At 40.0% G+C, this 24,285-nt stretch overlaps 1 protein-coding gene across 11 annotated transcripts in view; it reads left to right on the forward strand.

The window, feature by feature from the left end:
• The first annotated feature begins 7,101 nt into the window (after positions 1-7,101).
• TCERG1 (transcription elongation regulator 1) overlaps positions 7,102-24,285 on the forward strand; it is a 64,542-nt gene continuing 47,358 nt past the window's right edge. For all 11 annotated transcript variants that reach the window (XR_012125209.1, XM_073221923.1, XM_073221924.1 and 8 more), the window contains exons 1-5: positions 7,102-7,237; positions 12,832-13,057; positions 15,119-15,271; positions 16,189-16,564; positions 21,016-21,258. Coding sequence is in view for 10 of the 11 variants with exons in the window: in XM_073221923.1 (XP_073078024.1) it covers positions 7,179-7,237; positions 12,832-13,057; positions 15,119-15,271; positions 16,189-16,564; positions 21,016-21,258 (1,057 nt within the window). In the remaining variant the exon portion in view is untranslated. The remainder of the gene's footprint in view (positions 7,238-12,831; positions 13,058-15,118; positions 15,272-16,188; positions 16,565-21,015; positions 21,259-24,285) is intronic.

The following is a 24,285-nucleotide window of genomic DNA, read 5'->3' on the forward strand; positions in this document are numbered from 1 at the left end:
ATTGAGAACCCAGGAGCACATAATAACACTTAGAGAAGTCAGAAAAACTAATTTGGATCCAGTTGAGATGGCTATCAAACCATCTTTTTATTTTGAAAATTGATAACTAAAGGGAAAGAATTAAGCATTTATTCACCATTTAAGTAGAGACTGTATTTTGGGGTAACTAGCCTCTGTTATTGAAGGAAGTCCCTGATTTACAGAAGAATTGTTAGCTAGTAAATGTAGAATGTAACATATAATTAGGAAATCATTATTTTGCCACCCCTAAGGAAAGTATTGATTCAGGAAAAGATAAAACCATGAAACCATTAGGTTAGTGGGTGATAGATAGGGTGACCAGTCATCCGGTTTTGGTGGAGATGGCCCTGGTTTATGACTGTTGTTCATATATAGTTATTAGTAGTTCAGACAACATTCTGATTACAGTGGAATGACTGAGCAGTCATCACACTAACCCAGCGTCAATTTTTAGCATCACTAAGCGTGGGACAATCCAATATTTATGTGTCTCTTGGTTTGATATAATTGAATTACACAGCATTACTTATGAAGTTCTCTTTGCAAAAATGTCCCATTTATATCTGATCAAGTCTATAGACCTAACTTTTAGCTTACAGGAAATGCAAGGTTTAAAGGAAGCAACCAGATCCAGAGTGTGGGACTTGCATGGTATCTTCAGCAAGTCAGTCACAGTAAAACAGACTCTTCTGTGTTAAGAGTGACTTTAGCCACATAGCAACCAAGTGCATTGCGTGGTTTTGAACTAGATCCCGATTTGGCCAGACGAGCTGAGAAGGACATCCTAGGGACAGGTGGGAAGATCTGAATATAAGCTTGGTGTTCCTGTTAATTTTGTTAGGTGTGAAAATGTTATTTTTGATATGCAGAAAGCAGTTTTTTTTTTTTAAAGAGATACTTACTGATGTATAATTAGAGGTGGTATGTTATATACCATTTAAGGGTGGGGTGTTACGATGTTTATAACTTACTTTAAAGTGCTTCAGCATTAAAAACAATAAAGTGAGTTGACAAGAAATGAAATAAGATAAACTATGTAAAAGATGCACATAATGCTCAATCTTATAATATGCAGTAACAACTGGTTGGAATATTACAAAGCCATCTAGGGTGCTGCAGGAGAAGACTATAAAAGCAGAAATCACCTAGGTGGGGGTGGCTGAGGTCAGATTTTCTATCTGAAGAATTCTGGAAGAAATAAGGTGTAAGTTGAGACTAGAGGGATAGTGTGGCATGTAAATGGCCCCCAGTGATTCCTGATACCTGGTGTTCAACTTTTGGGTAATTCCCTCCCATTGAGTGTGGGCTGGACTTCTAATGAACAGAATATGGGCAGAAGTGATGAAATTTCACGGCCATATTAGGTAACAAAACGATACGTGGCTTCTGTGTGGGGCATTCTGTCTCTCTGTCTTACACTGTTCATGCTAGGAGAAGCGAACTGCCATGCTGTGATCGGCCCCATGGAGGGACCTGTGTGGTGTGTCCCCACAGTGAAGTGACACACGTCATCAGCTGGGTGAGCGAATTTGGAACCAGATCCTTCAAAGTTGGGTGAGTCTTCAACCCTGGCTGACAGCCCGACCGCCGCCTCGTGAGAGACCTCAAGTCAGAGGCACCTCCTTAGGCTGCACCCGGATTCCTGACCCATGAAAACTGTGAAATAATACATTCTGTTGCCGTAAGCTACTAAGTTTTGGGGTAACTTGCTACATAGCAATAGACAACTAATACAGATAGGGAAGAGTTGGGTGAAGGAGGGCAAGAAGGGCCCTACAGGCAGAGAGAAAACGCATGAGCTAAGTACCAGAGACAAGAATGGCTGCCTTTGAGGAACTGAAAGACATTAAATGTTGCAGCTTAGAGCACAGCAGGGAGAGATGGAGCTGCAGAGATGGGCATGATGCAGATTTTGAAGGTCACAAAGACCAAGTCAAAAGTCGGTCCCATATCCTAAGGACAATGAGAAGCCATCGAAAGAATCGAAGTGAAGACATTTCAGAGGCTCAATTCTGAAAATGCTTCGCAGAGAACGGAATAGAGAGGGGCAAGGGTGCAAATCAATCTGGGGAAGGGGCTGAATTGTCCAGGGATGGTCATAGAAAACAGATGCCTTTTCCTGTTTCTCTATTGCCTTTCTCTATTCAGACTCTGTAAAGGTCAGCTCTACTCTGTGGCCTCACTATGGTCATGCAGAACTGGTGCAGGGATGGACATAATGGATGGACATAATGAATCAATGCCAACTAATATGGTGGCCAGCCAATTTTCTTTTCCCGAAGGATTTGAACCTTCAGCCAGAGACTTGGCAGTGATGTTCGGACATTAGGCAGCAAGGTGAGCCAGGGCATTGCCTTTATATCCACATTGACTAGAAGGAGTAAGAACAGGCAGTGGATTTGCAGAAAGAAGAAACTAGAGCAAACGGGCAAAGATAACTCGAGAGGAGAGGCCATGTGTTCCCTGAGAAGGAAAGGAACAGGGCAGGAAGTTCCTCAGGTTCTCAAAGCTTCCCAGTCCCTGTAAAGGTCAGGGAACTAATATTTCTGTCCACAGACTAGTAGGAGTCTTTCCTTGAAACCCCAAAATGTCTTGACTAGACAGATTTCTGCACCATGACTGAATAGATAATTTGATCTCTACAGATTTTTAAAAAATGTGTAAGTTGGGGGATAGAATGCAAATGCTCTATCTTCTATTCCTAACACTTGTATGTTACTGAAGACACAGCTTTGAACTCAATATATTCATAAGGATGCATTTCCTTTTTAGTTTAGGAGGCCTCCACCCCATCTGGGCAGCCCAAATGCTGATACGACATAAGAGTTGAACTATAATAATGATTTCTGGGTCTCCCACACCCTGAGATTCAATGGAGATTAGAGGATAGGAGGTGAGAACCTCTTGTCCTAAATTCTGTAATTAGGTCCCAGGATGATGAGGTGACAGACAGTTAGTAGAGGCAACTGAGACACCATCTGGAAAAGTGTTGCCTGCTGCCCTGAGATGCCTGTACAGGAGGGCAGGAGCTTAGGGAGACTTCATACTCTCCTGTTGACTAGGAAGCAAGCATGGTGGTTATGAATGTGGGTTCTGTAGCCTGAGAGTCAGGTTTGTATTCCAGCTTTGCCACTCACTAGCTGCGTGACTCGGGTGCATTGTTTAGTCCCTCTGTGCCTTTGTTATCTGTAAAATAGAAATAATAACACTGCTTACTTGTTAGAGTTTTTTAAAAATCAAGGTTCAAATGTGTCAGTACATATAAAATGCTTAAAACAGTACCTAGCATATAGAAGATAAATGATGCATTAAGTTACTAATTAAATGAGGTACTTATTTAATTAACATGCTTGGCATACTAAGAATTCCACAAGCATAAGCTATTATTATTTTCTGCTTTGATCCTGTATGTTGATTTAGTATGATGTTTACTATCATAGAGTAATATTGTTTATCTAGTTCTAGCTTTTTGAATGATAGCTCAGTGTCTTCAACATACATTTGCAAAAAGCAGAAAACTGACTGTTCAAGTACAGTTGGACAATATCCATCATATGATAGACAGATTTTCACAAATGCCTAGGGTGCCTAACTGGTTTTCTTGGCTTCATTGGAGATGGCTGGTAATTATAGATTTGCTTTGTTTATGTCACCGTATTCCTATTATGTTAATATGTGTGCGCAAGTTAGTTAGTAGTTTAAAACCTATACATGCTTAAGTTACTCTACAAGAAGATATGTCAGAGAAATAATCAATCCTCCCATGTTTTCTTCCATCTGCTATCTCTATAGCTTTTCTTCTTCCTTCCTAATTACAACCCTTAAATAGAATTCGTGCCTCATATCGAATTTACCGAGCATCATAATTCCTCCAGGTGGTAAAGGTACCTCGAGACAAGTGCTGGGCATAGAAGCCACAGGGCATAAATCTGCAAAGAAGTAAAAAGCTAACCTTTTCAAACAATATGGCTTCTCTCTCACTTACCAACTTTACATTTCCCTGTATGGCCCCGGAAGATGACTGGTTAGCCAGAGACAGGTAAGATTCCTCAAGGGAGGAACAACCTAAGACAGGCACAGTCGCAGGGGGGCCATCAGGTGAGAAATCGGGGATCAACAGAGGTGAGGCTTAGAACCTCACCCCCCCTGTTTTGAGAGAAAGCTTCTGCATCCGTGGATGTTTTATTGCCCTTGTCTAGCTCGGATTAACACATAGTCTACAGGCACACACCCGATCATCTACAATTGCTCTCTTACAACACTAAACTATGTTTTCTACCTTTATCTTGCATCTACCTACTACTTCAGCATTTTATTAAAAATAAAAATAATAATAATAATAAAGGGAGAGATGTGGGATCCACATATAAATCAAGTATAAAAATCAAACGAATATTCATATTTGACCTGATTGTTTATAGTTAATAATGCGTGATCAAAACCGAAAGTTTCTGTGATGACTGCCCTTGCACTGTTCACCATGTAAGAACTTATTCACTATGTAAGAATTTGTTCACCATGTAAGAACTTGTTCGTTATGCTTCAGAAGATTGGAGACTGATGAGAATTAGGCTTGAGATGGATTAATGATTGTGCATTGAGCATTGACCCCCCTATACAGAATTTTATTGTTGTTAACAACCATTTGATCAATAAATATGAGAGATGCCCTCTCAAAAAAAAAAAAGCAGAAAACTAACTTGATTTTTTTTATTACGGTATCATTGATATACAATCTTATGCTCAGGTTTCACATGAACAACACTGTGGTTACTACATTCTGTCTATTATCAAGTCCCCCCCACATACCCTGTTACAGTCACTGTCCATCAGCGTAGTAAGATGCTATAGAGTCACTACTTGTCTTCTCTGTGCTGTACTGCCTTCCCCGTGCCTCCCCTATGTTATGTGTGCTAATCATAACGCCCCTTAATCCTCTTGACCCGCCCCAGTCCCTTTCCCTTTGGTAACCGCTAGTCCCTTCTTGGAGTCTGTGAGTCTGATGCTGTTCTGTTCCTTCAGTTTTGCTTCGTTGTTACACTCCACAAATGAGTGAAATCATTTGGTGCTTGTCTTTCTCCGCCTGGCTTATTTCACTGAGCATAATACCCTCCAGCTCCATCCATGTTGTTGCAAATGGTAGGATTTGTTTCCTTCTTATGGCTGAATAGTATTCCATTGTGTATATGTACCACATCTTCTTTATCCATTCATCTACTGATGGACACTTAGGTTGCTTCTGTTCTTGGCTATTGGAAATAGTGCTGTGAGAAACGTAGGGGTGCATCTGTCTTTTTTGACTCTGTGATCCTGTTTTCTTAGGGTAAATTCTTAGGAGTGGAATTCCTGGGTCAAATGGTATTTCTATTTTTAAAAACTAACTTGATTTTAATCTTTTAGGTAAAGCACTAGCTAACAAAGTCCTCCAAATCAACTCAGTTAACAAATACTACTTATTGAAGCTTGTTAGTTACTGCCTAGGCCATGGTAAGTGGTTAGGTATAAAACCTCACAGAAACCCTTTATTTTCTAAATAAAGGAACTGAGGCTATGAGAATCAAGTAACTTGCCCAGAATTGCACAGCCAGTGGTTGAGACAGGCCTAGAATCCTTATCTGGTTTACTCCAAAGCCTCTTAGCAACCTCTCTCCCACTGCCTGTGAGGTAGCTACCAGTTGTGTCTCCATTTCTGAGATCTCTTTAAATGTTTCAAAGACCAATTACTTCCTGTAAGGAATAATGTAGCAGTTGCACAGTGCGAGCTTATGGGTGATAGAGCACTTTACTAGGAGTTAGGGATCCAGTGAGGAAAAGAGTCCTTCTAAGTCTTTTCAGTCTGGAGGAAAGAGGAAGAAATGATATGTGAGCTATGCTCTCTTTCTGGTTTCAGTGCTTCTTGGGAATTAGCTGTCCTCAGTTGGCTTGGGTGTGAGATCCACTGTGCTGGGATCACGGATTCACCTCTTGTCAGTGTGTGAATGTCAACTTGCACCAGTCATATAATCTCTCTGAGCCTCAGTTTTCCCATATGTAAAATGAGGACAGTAAGTCTGTCTTGCAGGGGTGTTGAGCAGATTAAAAGTAGTGCATGCAAACTACTTAATATGGATTTAACACAGGTGTTCAAAAAAGGTAGTTATTGAAAAGAAAAACCTGATTCTGCATTGGAAGCACTTCTCAAGAGTCCCTTCTGAAGGGTGACTTCACAGGCTGGACCTAAGAGAGGTAATACATGGAAAGTACTTAAGGCAGTGGCTGATTTATATCGTTAGGTCTGAGTAAAAATTACCTATCGTTATTTTATTATTTTGAGCTCCTTAATGATAGGGTTCATCTTCATTGTGCCTTTGAAACCCGAGCGCCTAAAGTTTTTTTTTTCTTTCATAGAAAAGAAACGTGAATATTCATCAATTCTTTCTGGGTGTCAGGGGTGTGCTGACTTCAAACAAGTGTATTTTAAACTGATGGACAGTTGCTTTAAATTGTAAATTGGGAAGAGTTTGCCTTCCCCAACTTAACTTTCTTCACACAGCAACTTAACACTCATTGGCCTGTAACTAATTATTTAATCCAATTTAGGAGGCATTCTTGAGCCCAGTAATAATGTTACTTAATGACACGACTATAAATCAGGTGCTAGCTTGTGGCTGCTGATATTGAAATGCTGGTAAATAGCTAATTTCCGCAGCAACTCTGTTACCGGTTTAGGCTCGACCCAGGTCATTTTTGATTGGCTCCCGCGATGTGAATGGTCTCGGCCTGAGCCAATATGGCCAATACGTGGTCAATATGGCTCCACCATTGGCTTTCCGGGAAGCCGGCAGACACGTGGCCACCGCAGGCAGGGCAGTAATACGTGGGAGGACCTAGTTTCTCTTATCGCGAGAGGGCGCCCGCGGTTCCTCTGTGCTGAACTCTCATTTCCCATAAAGCCTCCAAGTGACCAATCAACTGGCTGTCTCTATACCGCTTTCAAAGTCGGCGGGCCCTTTCGCCAATAGTAAGGCAAATGCCGCCCTCAGTTTGAAGATTGACGGAAGGTTTCACCAACCATCTCAAAGATGCCTGCTATCTCCGCCTCTCTCGCACGGGATTGACGATCCGTCCGGCCAATAGCAGACGCCCAGTCGGCGGGTGGATGAACGCGGCCTTCTGTAATGGCGGAGCGTGGCGGGGACGGGGGGGACGGTGAGCGATTCAACCCGGGGGAGCTCAGGTGAGGGGCACTGTCCTTTCTTACCTGTCGGCACGCCGGAGTCCCTGGGGCTAGGCCTGCCGCGGGCAGGTCCCGGGGCGGAGCGAGGGCGCAGGGGCCGCGGCGGCTCGGGGCGCGGGCCACATGGGCTGGGCCAGGGGAAGGTGCCTTGAATGAGAAAGACGGGCCGGGCCGGGCCGCGGCCTCCCGCGCGCCTTCGGGGCGCCGCCTGCGGTTCCCGCGGGGCCGCAGCTCCGTCGCGGCCTGCGGCTCGGGGCCGGGCGCGGTCACCCTCGCCCCCCCCCCCACCCGCCCCGGGCGCGGCCCTGGGGTCTCCCGAGTGCCTTGTTCCCTTTCCCCACGTCGCTTGCTTTTCACTTTGGCGGCTTCCCGCCCTTCCTGTTCGCGTTTGCGGGCAGGGCAGGGGCAGCCGCCGCCTGTCCGGTGCCCCCGCGCCCCGTGAAGCCCCCGCGCAGGGCCGCCCCGTGGGCCCTCCCGCCCGCCGCTCGGGGTGGCCGCCTTCCGCCTCCGCGGGCCGCAGACCGGGCCCGGCCGCCGTTAAGTCACTGCCCACCGCCCAGGCGAGCCAGCCGATCCTCGCAGAGATGGAGGAAGCAGAGCCGGGCCGGGCCGGGCTGGGGAACCCCGGACCCCGGCGGCAGGCCCCGGAGCCTGGGGCTCGCCCGCCAGCCCGTTCGCCCGCGCCCTCCTTTGCCCTCAAGAGCGCAGTGACCGACCTTTCCCTGGTGTCCCGGTGTCGGTGGCGTTTGTAATTAAGGTTTGATGAAGTGGAAGTGTCTTGGAAAAACCTTCAGTCAGTGTTTTTTTGAGGACAAATAGGTACCAAGCTTTACAGTCGGTACTTTTTTTTTTTTTTTCTGGATGGGGAACATGCCATTTCAGATGTTCAGCGCCTGTTCTGAATTGTGCCATTGTCAGCATTTGAAAATGAAAAAAGAGCGTAGGTTATGACGATTCTAGTATTGTCTAGAGCTCAGGACGATATCGTGTAACGAAATGAGAGTTTCTGTTCAAGTTTTAAGGGGAAAAAAGGACTTTTAGATTCTGAATTGTCACACACACGCACAAATCCATACTTTGGCAGGAATAAAATCTTGTTTCATTTCAGAGATGGATCTCAAATCCTTTAAACTCCAGAAGTACACTTAAGCGATGAGTTCGTGATCAGAGTGTGTTGTCAGAGTTGTTGGGTGTTAAGTGATGGCAGGCTTATTCCCGATTTTGATTTCAAGAGAAGGTTACTTAGTCCATATGGATTCATTTGGGAACATTACTTGGCATTTAGAAAGTATCTTTCTCCAGCTTTACATGAGTAACATTTTAGACTTCATTAAAAGTAGTCTAGACTTGGTTACAAATTGAATAGTGTTTTAAATTAACTGTTATGTTGGAAATGTTTTGTACCTTAGCCTCTTGGTTGCATGTTGCTTTCAGAGCATATTGTACAGACCTTTGTTTTAGTAGAGAAATTAGCTGTTTATGTGGTCTCTTTGATGGCAGAAGTTGGGGCTTAGTTTCTGTATTTGTATCCTTACTGTATCTCGTGGTGTGACTGTCATAGGGCCTGGAAAATAAGGTGTTTGGTGGATATATGGTAAATAAACGAATGGAGGAGATTTAGAGATGGTTTAAATAGCGGACCCACATTTATTGAGAGTGTGCTATGTCATAGTCACTGGACCTACGTTGTGGCAGTAGAGCCTTGAACCAGAAAAACTTTTGTCTTCAAGGGGCCTACATGCTAATTTAATTAAGATTGATCTAAAATCTAAACTAAAGTAACCACAGCAAATGAAGAGCTCAGCCTGCAAGTATGAGACATTTACACAGGTCACTGAGTAGTTGGGAGATTCTGGATTAAAACCCGAGTCTCCTCATTGAACAGTCTGTTCCCTAATTTGCTGCCCGTATTAGCAGTAACAGCTTTCCATTTTTGCCCCTCTTACTAAAGTATTTGTGGTCCTGTCTTCACCACTGGGGGGAGGTTGCATGTCTGGATAGAGTACGTTTAAAGAAATGCATTTGTTCTTGTAAAAAAAATTTTGTGTTTCTGTTCACACCAAGTGGTCATCTGTTTTCCGATAAAGGTGAAAGTGGTAAAAATGAAAAAATCTACAATAAACAATTTATTCAGAGATCCAAATGTCATATATCTGTTTATTGTTGAGACCCATTAACGTAACTTATAGAGTCATATTTGCATAGATCTTTAGGGCTTTTGTTTACCTATTAATGCTTTCTGACTTAAGAAAAGGTACTTGCAGCCTAAATTATGTGAACTGTAAAATGGGAGTAAGAATAAGAATATGCTTGTGTTACCACTGATTAGCTGCCTTAAACAGGTTATTTTTCTGTGCCATAGTTTCCTCTGTAAAACAGGTACCAAACTTACCTTTTCCAGTTGTTGTGACGATTAATAAGAGTTTGTACAAATAATTTCCATATAACTGCCTGCTGTGTGGGAAGTACCCAGTGTTCACTATCATTATTAACAGTAATATTTGAACACCTGCCATCCTGGGCACTGGGATGCAGCAATATACTGAGGGAAACTTACATTAGTGGGTCGAGAGAGTAGAAAAGAAAAGAAAAAGGTGAGATATTTCTTCACAGCATTTATTATAATTGAAAACTCAAATTGGGTAGTGAGCCAGCGAGGGGCTGGGAGAGGCTAGGGGTGGGTAAGCAGTTTGAGGTGACGCTTGAGCTGAGGCTGGATAAGGAGAAGGAGCCAGTTATGTAAAGATTTAAGGAAAAGCATGCCAGGCAGAGGTAACAGCAAGGGTAGAAGCTTCAAGGTAATGAACTTGAAGTATTTGATCAAAAAGAAGACTTGAGTCTCTAGAGAGGTCGCCAAGGGCTAGGTCATAGAGAGCCTGATCGTCATGGTAGTAATAGCTGACACTGGCACTGATGCCACACCGACAGTGATGGTGACTGATACTTAGAGAGCACGTACTCACCAGCTCACTGAGTCCTCACTGCAGGTCCTGGTAAGGCTGTTCTGATGGAGCACTAAAGAGCTCAGCACATGTGACATACAAATCTGGCGTCAGAAAATGGCAGCTTGAAGCTTTTGACAAAAGAAATTAGGTGAACTTTGTCACTATTTTAGTGGCAGACTTGAAAGCCATCTAGTCAAAGTGCTTTTTCTGGCGGAGCAGTGTACTAGGTTTGTGGGGAAGTGAAAGTAATGATCGTAAAAGTAGTTTATTCTTTATACAGACTATCCTAAATGTTTCATGGGGATTATTTCCTTGCATAGAGATAGAGAGGTTTTATTTCTATTCCCCTTCTCATTTACATCTGAGTGTACTCTGGCTTGGAAAGTTTGTAACTAGTCTCCCGCAAAAGGCAGAGAGAGACCTGATTTGCCTTTTGTGATTCTAGAGCCTTAAGGCTTAACTTGAAGCTATAAAGTTCCGAAGAAAGAGAAACTTCGAAAAGGGAAATGCAGATGATTAAGGAAGGAAATGAAAGATTAAGGTATATTACTGACTGAAGGGTGAAACAGAGTATCTTTCCTTGGTGGTTAACTTTTTTTTCTGCCCTAAAGGTTGACATTCTTTTAGTAAGAGTGGCCATCTGTCTTTTGGGAATGCATGTAATTTGAAAAAGACTGATAATTCTGATAGAATCCATGCTTTCTTTGCAGTCACTATTTTTAACTCATACTTTCTAACTTTGAGTACAGGATGATTTGCAAAATTTGGTTAAATATACTTGGTATAGTAGTTCTTAGATGTGTTTACAATCCTAGTGTTCCCAAAGAAGGCATATTGATTCTTCTTTAGGATTTTTTTGTGTGTGTCAGAATTGAGAAAGTTAAAAGGGTAATCTTAACCAGAGGGTTGAAAAAGGTAGGAAAGTTGAAAAAGCCTGGTGAGAGTGTAAGAATGATTATCTTCAAATATACTAAATGAATTGTTAGCCTTCTCTTTAGCATAGAAATGTAAATTTCATGGATAATTGAGAGATTTATAGTAGCTACTGGCAAGTCTGTGATAGGTGCTAAGTTAACTGATATGGTAAATTACAGTAAAAAAATTTCTGTAAGATTGCACATGTCCTACTTGTAAGGTAGCTTAGGTCTGGTATCATCTAGGCATTCACTAGTTCATTCAACAAGTATTTATTGAGCCCTACAATGTGCAGAACTAACTATGTGCTGGAGATGCAAGGGTGAGCAGGACGGACAGAATTCCTACTCAGAAGGGGCTCGCATAGACAGCATGGTGTGTTTAAGAACCATCTGCCTGTGTTTGGATCCTGGTTTGACCACTGGAGCAGCTGTGTGGCCTTGGGCAAGTCATTGAACAACATCTGTGTACCTTAATGTCCTCGCATGTAAATTGAGTTTGATAACAGTATCCATCTCATGGGTGATTATGATGATCACATGACTCAAGCTAAGAATGCTACCTGGCACATAGTAAGCACTTCTAAGAGTTACTAATTTTTAAAACACTTCTGTGGTAAGGGGTAGTTAATATCATCTTGTGTAATACCTACCACTTACCTGCTTAAGTGCCATGGAGAAAATAAACTCGGGTGTTTAGCTAGAGATTGAAGCGTGGGGTGGGGTGGAGCGTAGAGAAAGGCATTCATTGCCTTTAGTTCGAGAATACTCCTGACCTCTCTTAAGCTGCTACTCCCCGGGCCCCCATAAAAACTTTGTATTTGAAAGTAATTTCAGACTTACACAGTCGCAAAAATAAAGATAATACACTTAGTGTTAATATTTTACCTCTTCTGCTTTATTTGCACGCATGCATGCTGTTGCTATGAACGATTTGAGGGTAAGATACATATACCACCATGGCCCTTTACCCCCAAATGCTTAAGTGTGTATATTCTAAGAATAGAGATACTCTTTTACTTATACAGCACAGTTATCAACCTCATAAATTTACGATACAATACTCGATTGTCCATAGTGCAGTGTTGTCCATGAATCCAATCATGTCTTTTATAGCATTTCTTCTTTCTAGTACAGGATCCAGTCTGCAGTTGGCTGTTTGGCCTCCTTCGACCCAGAACGTGTGCGAGGCCTTCCTTTGTCTTTCACGCACAGCGCCGACGTTTCTGAGGAATACAATCCCTGCTGCCCCCCTTTTTAGTAGAACGTTTCTCAGCATTCCTCATCTGTGTTTGTCTAATACAGACTTTCTCATTATTGGATCGAAGTTACACATTCTTACTTGGAATAAGTGATACTGTGTCCCTTTCGGTCACAGGATACCCACCTATCCTAAAATTTTTAGATGATAGTAATTTTGGTCACCTGCTCAAGGTATTGCCCAGGCTCTCCATTATATAGTTAGTGTGTTTTGCATCCTCCCTTGCAGCTGTGAACAGCCTGTGGGGAGATATTTCGTTATCATCTAAACATCCATCTCATCCAGATCTCCTCCTAGATTTGATGTTTGTTGATCATCCATCCTCACTGATGCATTTTTTACTGTGATAATTGCAAAAGGACGGTTTTCCAACTCCACTTAACTCGTAAGGGCATTGATGGAATTAGATGTAATCAGTAGTTACATTTTTGCAATTTTGAGAAAGAAAAAATTATTCATTGCTTTCCCACACAGGATGGCTCAACAGCAGGCCTTGAGGTTCCGAGGCCCAGCTCCCCCGCCAAACGCAGTGATGCGAGGCCCACCACCTCTCATGCGACCTCCCCCCCCCTTTGGCATGATGCGAGGCCCTCCTCCGCCACCTCGTCCCCCCTTCGCACGTCCTCCTTTTGATCCTAATATGCCGCCAATGCCTCCTCCAGGGGGGATTCCTCCACCTATGGGCCCTCCACACCTCCAGGTAAGCGGGTTGCTGTTTCTTTGTTGGTATCAATATCATATATGAGTTTTGCGTAAAAACCTTGTGTTCTTAGTTTGAGTTTATAGGAAAATGAGAGCTAAAGGGAACATCCATGTATTTACATGTTTCCTCAAAAGCAGTGGTAACAGTAATTACTATAGACATTCAGAATTTTGATGGTGATAGAAAAAATGATATCTAAGATAGAATCTAGAAAATGACATTTTATAAGCATGATATTTATTTTTCTCTCTGGTGAAAAAAGTAATAGGGTTATCTTACTATTTTAGAATTATTGTGGGATTTCTTAAAAGTACTTTCTTTTCCTGGAATTTACCCTGGGGCATATATCACTCCCTAGAGTATATAGACTCAGCTATTGTCTGAAATGAGGTCATTAAGGTATCAACTCTCAATTGTGTACTTTTGAGGTTATGTTCTTTTTGTTTGAGTATGTATCTGTATTTTCTTAGTTTATCCAGCCTGTACATTTCTGAAACCAAATAAATACAGTAATAACCATTTGCTCTCCATTAGCTTAGATAATCAAGAGTTAATTTACTAAAAATAGAGAAAAACAATGGTACTATTCAAGTGATGTTAACTCTGTTTAAATAGTGCTATATTTATGGAAGAGACACAAGGTTTTAATACTTTTCTTAATAATTTTGTATTGCCTTCCTAATAATGAGTAGTCCCTCCCCCCTTAAACAAATTATTTAATGGTTTTATATTTTCTTTAAGAATAGAATAAGGAATAGCTTTTAGACCTTCTTACTCTGGTATAACTTGTTATAAGTCAATTTATTCTAATTTGTGTCTTTTAGAGTTAAACTTATTGGAGAATATTATACAATGTAATGGGCTAATGAAACACTCTAGTGGAAATATGTCAGGTGTTGTAATGGGATACATTCGAAATGTTACATGTTTCCCTTTGTTATGATGGATAATTGTGTTCTTTTACTTTAAATCCAAGTGATTTCCAGCTAATGGTGTCTAAGATATATTTGGGGTGGATATTTTATAGAACATGGGTGTGTGTGCTGAAGCTTGAAAGACACTAAAGTGAATCCAAAAAAACTGGAAATCCAAGAAAACATTTTTAGGGAAATGAAATACAGTTTTACATTATTAGCACAATGTAAATTTCATTATCCAGAGTAAGGGACTATAAATATTTGAATTTTAGTGTTACTTGTATTGTAGAGGCAATCATTTAAAAATAACCCCTGTTAAAATTTGTTTTACTTTTCTGCTTTAGTAAGTAAGATACGGCAGTTACAGGTAAATTGTTTGATTCAGGATCTTGTGTTGGGTCAGCAGTCATTGAAGAATGGCAGTAAAGGAAATTACCAGAGGTAGGATTGAATCAGTTAATGGCTCCAGGAAATTTTTTTTTAAAAGTAACATATACCATTTAAATTCTTATTTTCCACTAAAAGTAAAGTGGGTAATTATTTTACCATAATTGTTTTACCATGTCTTTTACACTTACTGATGATGCTCATGTCTTTGATGAGCTACATTATTATTTTTACTGTTTGAAAAATAGGAAATGATTATTTTCCTAGCTAACATATATATATTTTTTATTGTAAGAAAATAGAATAAAGGGTTAGTTAGGTATATCTGACTATTTTTTAGTTACCGCTGTGTTATTTGTAAAATAACACTTCCCTTATGCTTGGTTCTTACTGTAGGTGTGCTGTGGAGGCATTGATGTGCTTGGTTTAAACAAGATGTAACATTACTTCTTTTCTTTTGAGAGTAGTCCAGTGTCCAGTGTATGAAATATGCAGTTAAAGTATGAAAACAAAATTCCCCATAATGCTTTAACCCAGACATGAATACTGTTAGTATTTTGATATATTTCTTTCTAGTCTGCTTAGTAATCATTTTTGTTACAGAGAAACTGCTTACACAACCTAGATGAATATAATTTATTCAACTATAAAATCAGTTTCTCTTATAGTGCTTTACTTTCGGGTAGAATTTACTAATAGTTTGAAAGAAGAAAGATAACCGCAAGTGACCATTACTGTTCTTGTGCATTAACAGAGGCCACCTTTCATGCCCCCGCCCATGGGAGCCATGCCTCCTCCTCCAGGCATGATGTTTCCCCCAGGAATGCCGCCTGTGACTGCTCCTGGTACTCCAGCACTGCCTCCTACTGAGGAGATATGGGTTGAAAATAAAACTCCAGATGGGAAGGTAAATTATAAAATTTGTTTACAAAATATTTTTATATCCTTGGTGACAGAGGAATAAAACTTAAAAATTCTGGCACATTGAGATGCATGACAATATCCTTCCTAATTAAGAATGAGCCTTGAATGAGCATGGGGTGGGCGGTGGTCTCCAGGACAGGCTCACTGGATTGGACTTTTTGCACAAACATAAAGTTGCCTAGAGTGCTTCCATACGTTTACTTGTGATTTTGAAGGCTTGTATTTTCAATGTGTCCTGGGTCCCCTAAACAAATCTCTGGTTTAGTGTTTGCCAGGAGGACCCACAGGACTCAGCAAATAGTTGTACTCACTACTGAGTGAGACTAATTATAGTGAAAGATACAAAGCAAAACCAGCAAAGAGAAAAGGGTGAGTGGGTCGAAGTCTGGAAGAAACCAAGCACAAGCTTCCAGGAGTCCTCTAAGTGGAGTCATACAGAAAATGTTTAATTCCTCTGTGGTGGATTGTGACAATATGTGTGAGACATTGTATGCCAGGGAAACTAGCCTGAGCTGAGGAGTTGAGGGTTTTCAGGGGATGGTGGTAACCCTCCTGAAATCCAAGTTCTCCTGCCAGCCAAGGGCCAACTTCGCAAGCAAGCTTTCTAAGGACTTTTCCTTAGAAAATCCTCAGATTTCAGGAGGGTCACCACCAAAATGATCCATACTGTATCAACTTTCTGCACAGTATATAATCTTGGTTTTCCTTTTTCTGTGCATGTTACAAATATAGTGTGCTTTTTATAAAATTGGGGGAAGGGGAGAAAGGAAGTAAAAATTATCAATAGTCCTATAATATATGAACAACCAGTTTTTTTTTAAGACAAAATAATAGTTGTGTTATGTTTTTTAGTCGTAGTTGACAGAGTTTATGATACCAATGATCTTGCTTCCTCTGCAGGTTTATTATTATAATGCTCGGACACGTGAATCTGCGTGGACCAAGCCAGATGGAGTTAAGGTTATTCAGCAGTCAGAACTGACACCAATGCTTGCAGCCCAGGCACAGGTTCAGGCGCAGGCCCAGGCTCAGGCGCAGGCCCAGGCCCAGGCCCAGGCCCAGGCGCAGGCGCAGGCCCAGGCCCAGGCCCAGGCGCAAGCACAGGCCCAGGCCCAGGCCCAGGCGCAGGCGCAAGTGCAAGCACAAGCAGTGGGGGCGTCCACCCCCACGACCAGTAGCCCAGCGCCTGCAGTGTCCACGTCAGCAGCATCATCCACCCCATCTTCAACCACTTCGACCACGACAACTGCCTCCTCGGTTGCGCAGACAGTATCGAGTGAGTACCAGCCAGCATGTGTTTTCACTTAGGGGCTAGAGGAATGAACAGGTAGGGACTGTATTCCAAAATGATCCTAGTGTTTCAGGTGTTATCCTTGGTGTTATTTAAAATACTTTTTGATGCTAAGACCTTGAGTTAAAGAAGAACAGAAATTATACATTAATAGAAGAAATTATTTGCCCTGTTTTAATTCATGAAGCTAAACTGGGGAAGTGCAGAGTCACTGTTCACCTTGGCCAACAGTAATGCCGGGTGCTGTGGGGTTTGCAAAGTGACTGTGAGTCTTGGCCTCTGCCTTACATTGCTGCCTGTTTTTCTGATTGAGGAGGCAGAATAATGCACATGAAACAATTAAGAGAATAATGTGCAGAATTATGCAGTGGAAATAGAAGATGTACAAATTGGAGAAAACAGACAAGTGGGTGGATGACACGGTTATTGAGGTTGGTCATGAAGGATGTGTGGTAGTATTTAAGTAGGTGCCAAAGTAAGGAGACGTCTTTCAGGTAGCTGGGAATAGCGTGAACAAGGGTCAGGAAAGGAGGATACGTGCAGTTCACGGGATCGTTAGGGAACTTCTGAAGTGGGAGGATTTATATGGGTTAATAGATTGGATAAGAATGAAACCAGGTCATGAAGAATTTCAAGAGCCAGGCAAATGGGTGAGGAAGGCGGGCTCGGGCCTTGTATGAACGGAGTGTTCTGGGAGATATTTCACGTGATTGTGTTTTGGGTAGCATTGAAATCAGGGAGACGCAATAGGAACTTTTCAATGATCTTGTTTAGATGTGAATATATCCTAGAATGGGATGCAGATGGGTGACATGATGGGGGGAGAGAGAAGCAGTCAGAAGGGTAAGAGAATTATCAGGTATGAAGCCATTGCGGCCCAAAGGTTAGATCCTTTCAAAAAGATGATAGCCAATTAATAGTTTTTAGATTGAGAGAAGAATCTGTTAATTCACTTAAAACAATGTCATTAATATTTATACTACTTCTTTGTTTTTGTATGTTGCTCCTTTTCAGGCTGAGATTAAGCCCAGAAATAAATAATTTTTATTGATTTGATTGTAATGAAACATAGTTATTCCTACAGGGTGATTATAAATTGGATTATTTTGCTACCTGGATAATAGATGAAAATAAGAAAAAGCCCCCACCTGTAGTTTCAGGGACTTGGGAATTATTGGTATATATTATCCTGTAAGAAATACGTATGTGAGAGAAATTTAGTCATAGTAGATTCAGATTTTATAGATAAAGAAGTGATTGAAGCACATGGTGTTCACGGGGAAGACAGTGTAGCTCAGAGAAGGCAAGTAGGGACTCTGGCATCTGACTACAGTGATGGGCAGTGACTGCAATGGGGTGTGTGTGGGGGAACTCGGTAATTAGGGTGAATGTAATAACCACATTGTTTTTCTTGTGAAACCTTCATAAGAGTATATCAGTGATATCTTAATTAAAAAAAAGTAATTGAAAAAGTAAGGTACATGTAATAATACAGAGATAGTTTTTTGAAGATCCTACTTCGATTTTTTTTTAGACAGTTGGGAAGAAAATGCTCTTAATAGGAAGATGTAAATAATGCATTGTAAGTCTATTTTCTTTTGCAGCTAAGGTGAATTCTGTCATGGAAGTATAATAGTGATACTAGTTAGCTGGTTGAGGGTCTTTGCCTTTTTGTGGCCAGTGCTTCTAAAACACATGTGGCAAGGCAGACAATCGCCAGTTTTTATGGGGCACATGCGCTGGTGATGGGAGAAGGGGATTAATAAAAGCAATTCAGTTCTCTGTGGAAGCTCTGTGTTCCTGATACTTTGTTTCCTGCCTTAGGAAGGAGAAATAATAGTGTTTTGTGTAAAGGAAGGTGGGTAGCCAAATATTTTAACTATCCTATATGTGTTCCATTTCTGTATCAGAGTGGTCTGTCAGTAGTCCTCATAGCTACCTTGTGATTGTCAACTATTCTGTTCAGAAGTCACTTTGATAATTTTTTGCATTGCCCTTTCGTGATTGGGAGGCCTTTATTCTAAAAACAAAAGAGCAAAATCGAGTTCTTTTAACTGCCTTTAAGCATCAATTTTGATGTCGTCTTTCTGAGTACTACTCATGCTTATTTTTATTTCACTTTATTCAGTGTCATGAAGTGTTGTCATACTACAGTCTTAATGTTTCTCCATCTCTTATAGATGGTCGTCTTTTTTAGTTCAGATGTGAGGTTGGATTAGTAGTCTATTTGAGGCCTAGTGTTTCACTAGTTATTTTAGCAAATGGAGTTAGTTAGGAATTGACCCACCATAAGGTCCTAGATACCATTCTCACAGTTTACCATCCAATTCTTTTATTTGTCTTTATCCCTTTCCTCTCATGACTCATGACCCCTAATCAAATTCAGAAAATCCTGTGTCAACAAGATACTTTGCAAAGTAAGTGTAAGTCTAGGTTTAGTGAATACTTTTTGTCATCTCCATTTGGTGTTCATTTCCACTTGAAATTTGATGTCTTTCTAGCTTATTTTACTTTGCTGGCTAAAATATTTTGTATCATGATTTTAGTAATTGTAGCTAAATACTGTCATAATATTTAAAAAAAATGTAATTCCTGTGGGTAGATGGAACTAAAAATTAAGGAATTTATATTTTAACCCCAGTTGTACATGAACTCTTTTTATCCTGTGCAAGTCTGAATGAAATCCTACTTCTGAGGGAAGTTGGGAAGAATAAGTAGATATGTTTTCAGCCATTACAGTGATTACAAATGCTAAATGATGTATGTATGGGACTGGGCAAATGTTGCATGTAATTTGTTTTTCACACTGTTATAAAATTATATTAATATGATACTGTACCCTAAGGCTAGGTCTATGCTAGACCAACAATTCATTCCTGGGCCCCTGAAGATACTTGTTTGGCCCTGCTGTCTATTTAGCCAAGGTGAGTCCCTTATTAACAAGTATGAAATTGCTCACATCTTCCCAGCCTAAGTGAGTTTTTCATTATTAGGAGCTGAAAAAAGATAGTGACAAATTTTGTTGTCAATTGGATCATTGGGTGGTTTGTATTAACAATGTGCTATCCCTTAGAGTAAAATTGGCATAAAGATTGGGAAAGCATTGTTTTGTATCATTTCATTTGGTAAATTCATTCTTAGTCCAATACAGGTAGGGTTTTATATTATCTTTACATTAAGAAGAAGAAGTATTTGTTACCAGTGGATTACCAAAATGAATTGTTTTGGAGCTAGATGGGTTTTGAATAAATAACAAAACTGTTTGGTAATATTTGAGAACTGAAACTTTTTAGAAAATATAAAATACGAATCTTGCTTGTTTTTTGGGTCACATTTTGATTTTAAATATGATTACTAAGGATGAAATGTTTTAATTTTGATAGTCAGAAATAATGTATTAGCAGAACCAAATTATCCAGAATTTCACATTCTCCTGGCCTCTCATACTAGAAACCTGACTTTTTTCTTCTTTTTTTAACATTTTTATTTTGAAATAATTATAGAGAAACCCAAGTTTTTTTTGACTACATTTGTTCATATCCAGTCAGCCAGAAGTTACTGCGTATCTTTTTCTCTCTGTTCTTTCTTGCTTGGACAATTCCAGATATGTTGAAATTGATTTCTCCACCTCTGTTCTTCCCTATCTTCCTACTTACCTCCCAAGTCAATTCATCCAGTGAACACTGATTATCACTCCCACAGCCAGAGACCTCCGTTCCGCCTGCCCCACACCCCTTTACGTTCTTGAAGTCTCACAAAAAACACACGAATGCATTCTTATAAAAAATTCAAACTGATGAAGCATATGTAGTAAAAAGTGAAAGGTATAACAAGTTATACGTTTTGGTGTATATACTTCCAGACCATTTCCCTTTATTTATAACTTCCTTCCTTTTCCTACCCACTGAGGTGCAGACTCCTTGGCCTTCTGTTCAAGGCCTTCCACGTTATGTCTCTGGCCTGCCTTTCCAGTCATAACTCGTCCTTCCAGTCAAAACACATCGTGTGCCTAGTGTTTTACTAGTTGGCTGTTTACATTCTGTTTTCTAAGCAATTTCTTATTCTGTACTCTTTGCTTTTATGCACTTTTCCCACCTCTTGCTTATTTTCTCCTTCCACTTTGTCATTTTCCTTGTTGAAATCCTCATCTTTCAAGGCCTGTCATCACAGTACACAACTTTCTCTACCCTCTCACAGTTAAAAATGGGCTTTGGGTCTTTATTTGTGCTCCTGTACATGTATTTTAGTTATTTTTTATATTTCATTTGACTATTTTCAAGCTTCTTGAAAACAGACCTTGTTAAAAATTTCCTGCAGTGCATGGAATGGGCCCTTAAATACTTGCTTACTGAATGACTGAATGAGTGAATGATGGGTGAATATAGTAAAATGGTTTATGAAGGAGTGATACATATTTTTGTTTTATCTTTTATCAGCACCCACAACACAAGATCAGACCCCAAGTTCTGCTGTTTCAGTTGCCACGCCTACAGTTAGTGTTTCAGCTCCTGCTCCTACAGCCACACCTGTGCAGACGGTCCCCCAGCCGCACCCCCAGACGTTACCTCCCGCTGTTCCTCATTCAGTGCCTCAGCCAGCAGCGGCCATACCTGCCTTTCCACCAGTAATGGTACCTCCATTTCGTGTTCCCCTTCCTGGCATGCCAATTCCACTTCCAGGTAAACCGATACATTGTAATAGTCTTTCCAGCTACGTTTTCATATTGTCAGTTAGTTTGTTCTCATGTGTCTGTTGCATTTGAAATTTGCCTTGAATCTCACCTGTTTGAAATGTTTTTGAAGGATTCATGGCTAACTGCAATATTTTACCTTCAGTTTTGGTAAATGTCCTTTTTTTGTTGTTGTTTACATGTCTCAAAATTAGAGCCACATTTAAAGCCACACTTATTTTGGGCAGTAGCCTCAGTAAATTAAAAATGATCATCTTTTTGTGTAAATATGTTTGAAATGAAGTATTTTTAAGGAATTGAGTCTTTGAAATTGAGAAATCACAAGTCATTAATAACAAGTTGAGTGATTTATTATTGTGCACTATTCCAAGAACTTTATGTGTAATAACTCAATGTAGTTTTCATAACCATTTTATGAAGTAGGTACACAGGTTAAATTGTCCATGGTCATACAGCTAATAAGTGATGGGTTGAGCCTGGGCATTCCCAATCCGAACACCATGCTCTTTATTATATTATACTGGGAAGAAAATGTGAATCACTTAACTATAAATAATTCATCTAAAACAGAAACCAGAAGTTTCCCTTGTGACAGTTGTGAAGTTAAGTATAACATGAACATTTAAATAATTACGGTGAATTCATGTGTTTTATTGTCTTAGGGGGAAATCATTACAGCTAGAGAAGGAATTAAAAAATTGTGGAGTAGAATTCTTCCCATAGGGATTAAACAGTTAGAGTGTTGGGCATCCTAATTTGAATGCCTTTGCTGCTGTTAAACACATTTAATCCTTAATATATGGCCTATTTTCTTACTATTATACATGAAAATATTGATACCTTAGAGAGATCAAGTTCCCAGGGCTACTTTGTAGCAAAGATGAATAGAACCTAGTCTTCTTGTCTTCCAATTTCATATTCCTCCCACTATTATTGCCTGTCTATTAGAAAAACTTTATTGTACTCGTTTTTGCATAGAAATAGGATTGTATTCCAGCCATTTCATAGATTTGCACCCGTTTTAATTATCATTGTTTTTCTAATTGTCTTTCTTGTGTGATCACTTTGAAAAGAACACTAAGACATTATACAAGGAAAAAACCCAAAATCTCAAGAATTAGTGTTTTTTTGGTAGGAAAACCTACATGTTGTCCATATAGTGTTAAGTAATTAAATGACCAATATGTGTAAGATAAACAGCTGGATACTTTCCTCTTTGGATATACTTCTGTAGAAAACTAAGGGATGAATGGAAACTAGTTCGACATTCATCATAACCTCTTCCAATCTTGGTCTGCTTTAGGGTCAAGGACAGTATTAAGGCAAGATCCTGGATTCTGAGTGATCTGAAGGACCTGGGGTTCTTGATTCTATAGAGAGAAGATCGAGAGGCAGCATGACAGCATCGAAGTGTCTGAAAGGCTGTCGCCCAGAAGGACTTCTTTTGCTGTAGAGGCTCCTGATGGGCGCCCATCAGTGAGAGGCGTAGAGTAGAGAGTGGGATTTGTCACAATAAAATCCCTTCAGTTACAGCTCTATTTTGAAGTCATGATCCTTCTCCCATCATTCAGTTTTAGAATAAATGGTAGTGACCATTTTACCAAATGAGGTGGCACTTAGGAGATTGGTTAGTAAGACATATCTAATAGATGGCAACCTCTAATGACATGTTGTAGGTTAGTTGGAAGAGAACTTGGGTAATCTGTAAAATTTTGTCCCAAGATACCAAAATTCTATGGAAAGGGAGCAGATGTTCTATATAAAGTAATATTAGTATTTATATAGTAAGGCATCTGATGCTCATGTTCATTCATTTCTCATTTTCCCTTTTAATTCAGTCCTCCAAGGTACTTTAGTGAAAAAGAAAAAAAGATGACTTTTCTCCTCTCCAAATCTTTGGTTTTATATACAGTGAGATTTATCTCTGTTTTACCTTCTTCATATCAGTTTGGCAGGTGAACAGAAGGGATTTGGATGTAATTTATCTTTTAGCCTTAAATTCTTCCCTGAAATAGCAAAGAGTGGCTCTAAAGGAGGATGATTAAGGAAGGAATAGTCAAACAAGATGAAGGAAAAGAGTGGAAGAATTAGGTAAAACATAGGAATAAAAGGTGGAATGGTGATAGTAAATTGGATTGGGATTATAGGATTTCTGCTTCTAAGACTATGAAATCTTATTGGAATTTTACAAATTTATTGTCAGTGACATCAAAGTTATCCGAAATGCTAAATGGAAGTCTTTGATTCCCTAATAAAACATAATTTGAGGATAGAGTTTTAGTCAAATTAAATAATCATACCCTTTAAAAAGAAGGTTAAAAATTTAGATATGTGTGGTTCCACTGTGAATCTTCATGATAAGCATGTAATCATCCTCAGAGAAAATCTTAGGTTTATCTTTTTAGCACGAGAAGAAACACATGACCTTTCAATATGGTCTGTATGTTAATAGTCAAATACAAGAACAAAAATTCTGTGTTGGCCCAGTCGATACGTAGCAGTAACAGGCCTACATATGCATAGAATTGATTTTCTTGAGTTTAAGTTGTGCAGTGAACATTACTTGGTATGCTTTTGAAGAACAGTGTTTGAGAATTAAGTTCATACATTTTAAGAAATGAATTCCTAGTGCTGACTGAATAGGTCTAGTGGCCCTGCAGATGGCAGCATTTGTACTGATTTAAACCTAATACATGGCTGTAACTTCCCTCACCAAACAAATTTTTCCATTGCTTTCCTTAAGCTTTAAGGAAAATAAAACTATATAATGTTATTCAGCATGCTTTTATGATCCAGTGCTTTTGTTTTATTTCCAGAGTTCATAGAAAACTTAGCTTTCATAATCTCTATTTAAAATAAGCAGTGAAGAAATTAAAGGCACTTTTCAAAAATTTGTAGTATTTTTGTGTGTGTGTGTGTGAACATAGGTACATTATTTACAAACCCAGGGGCTTAATTTTAATTTATGTCTCTGAATTAGGAGAAATTTCTTTTCTATACTTTAGTGGAGGAAATA

The sequence above is a fragment of the Manis javanica genome, chromosome 14 (assembly GCF_040802235.1).
Source record: "Manis javanica isolate MJ-LG chromosome 14, MJ_LKY, whole genome shotgun sequence".
Taxonomy (NCBI): domain Eukaryota; kingdom Metazoa; phylum Chordata; class Mammalia; order Pholidota; family Manidae; genus Manis; species Manis javanica.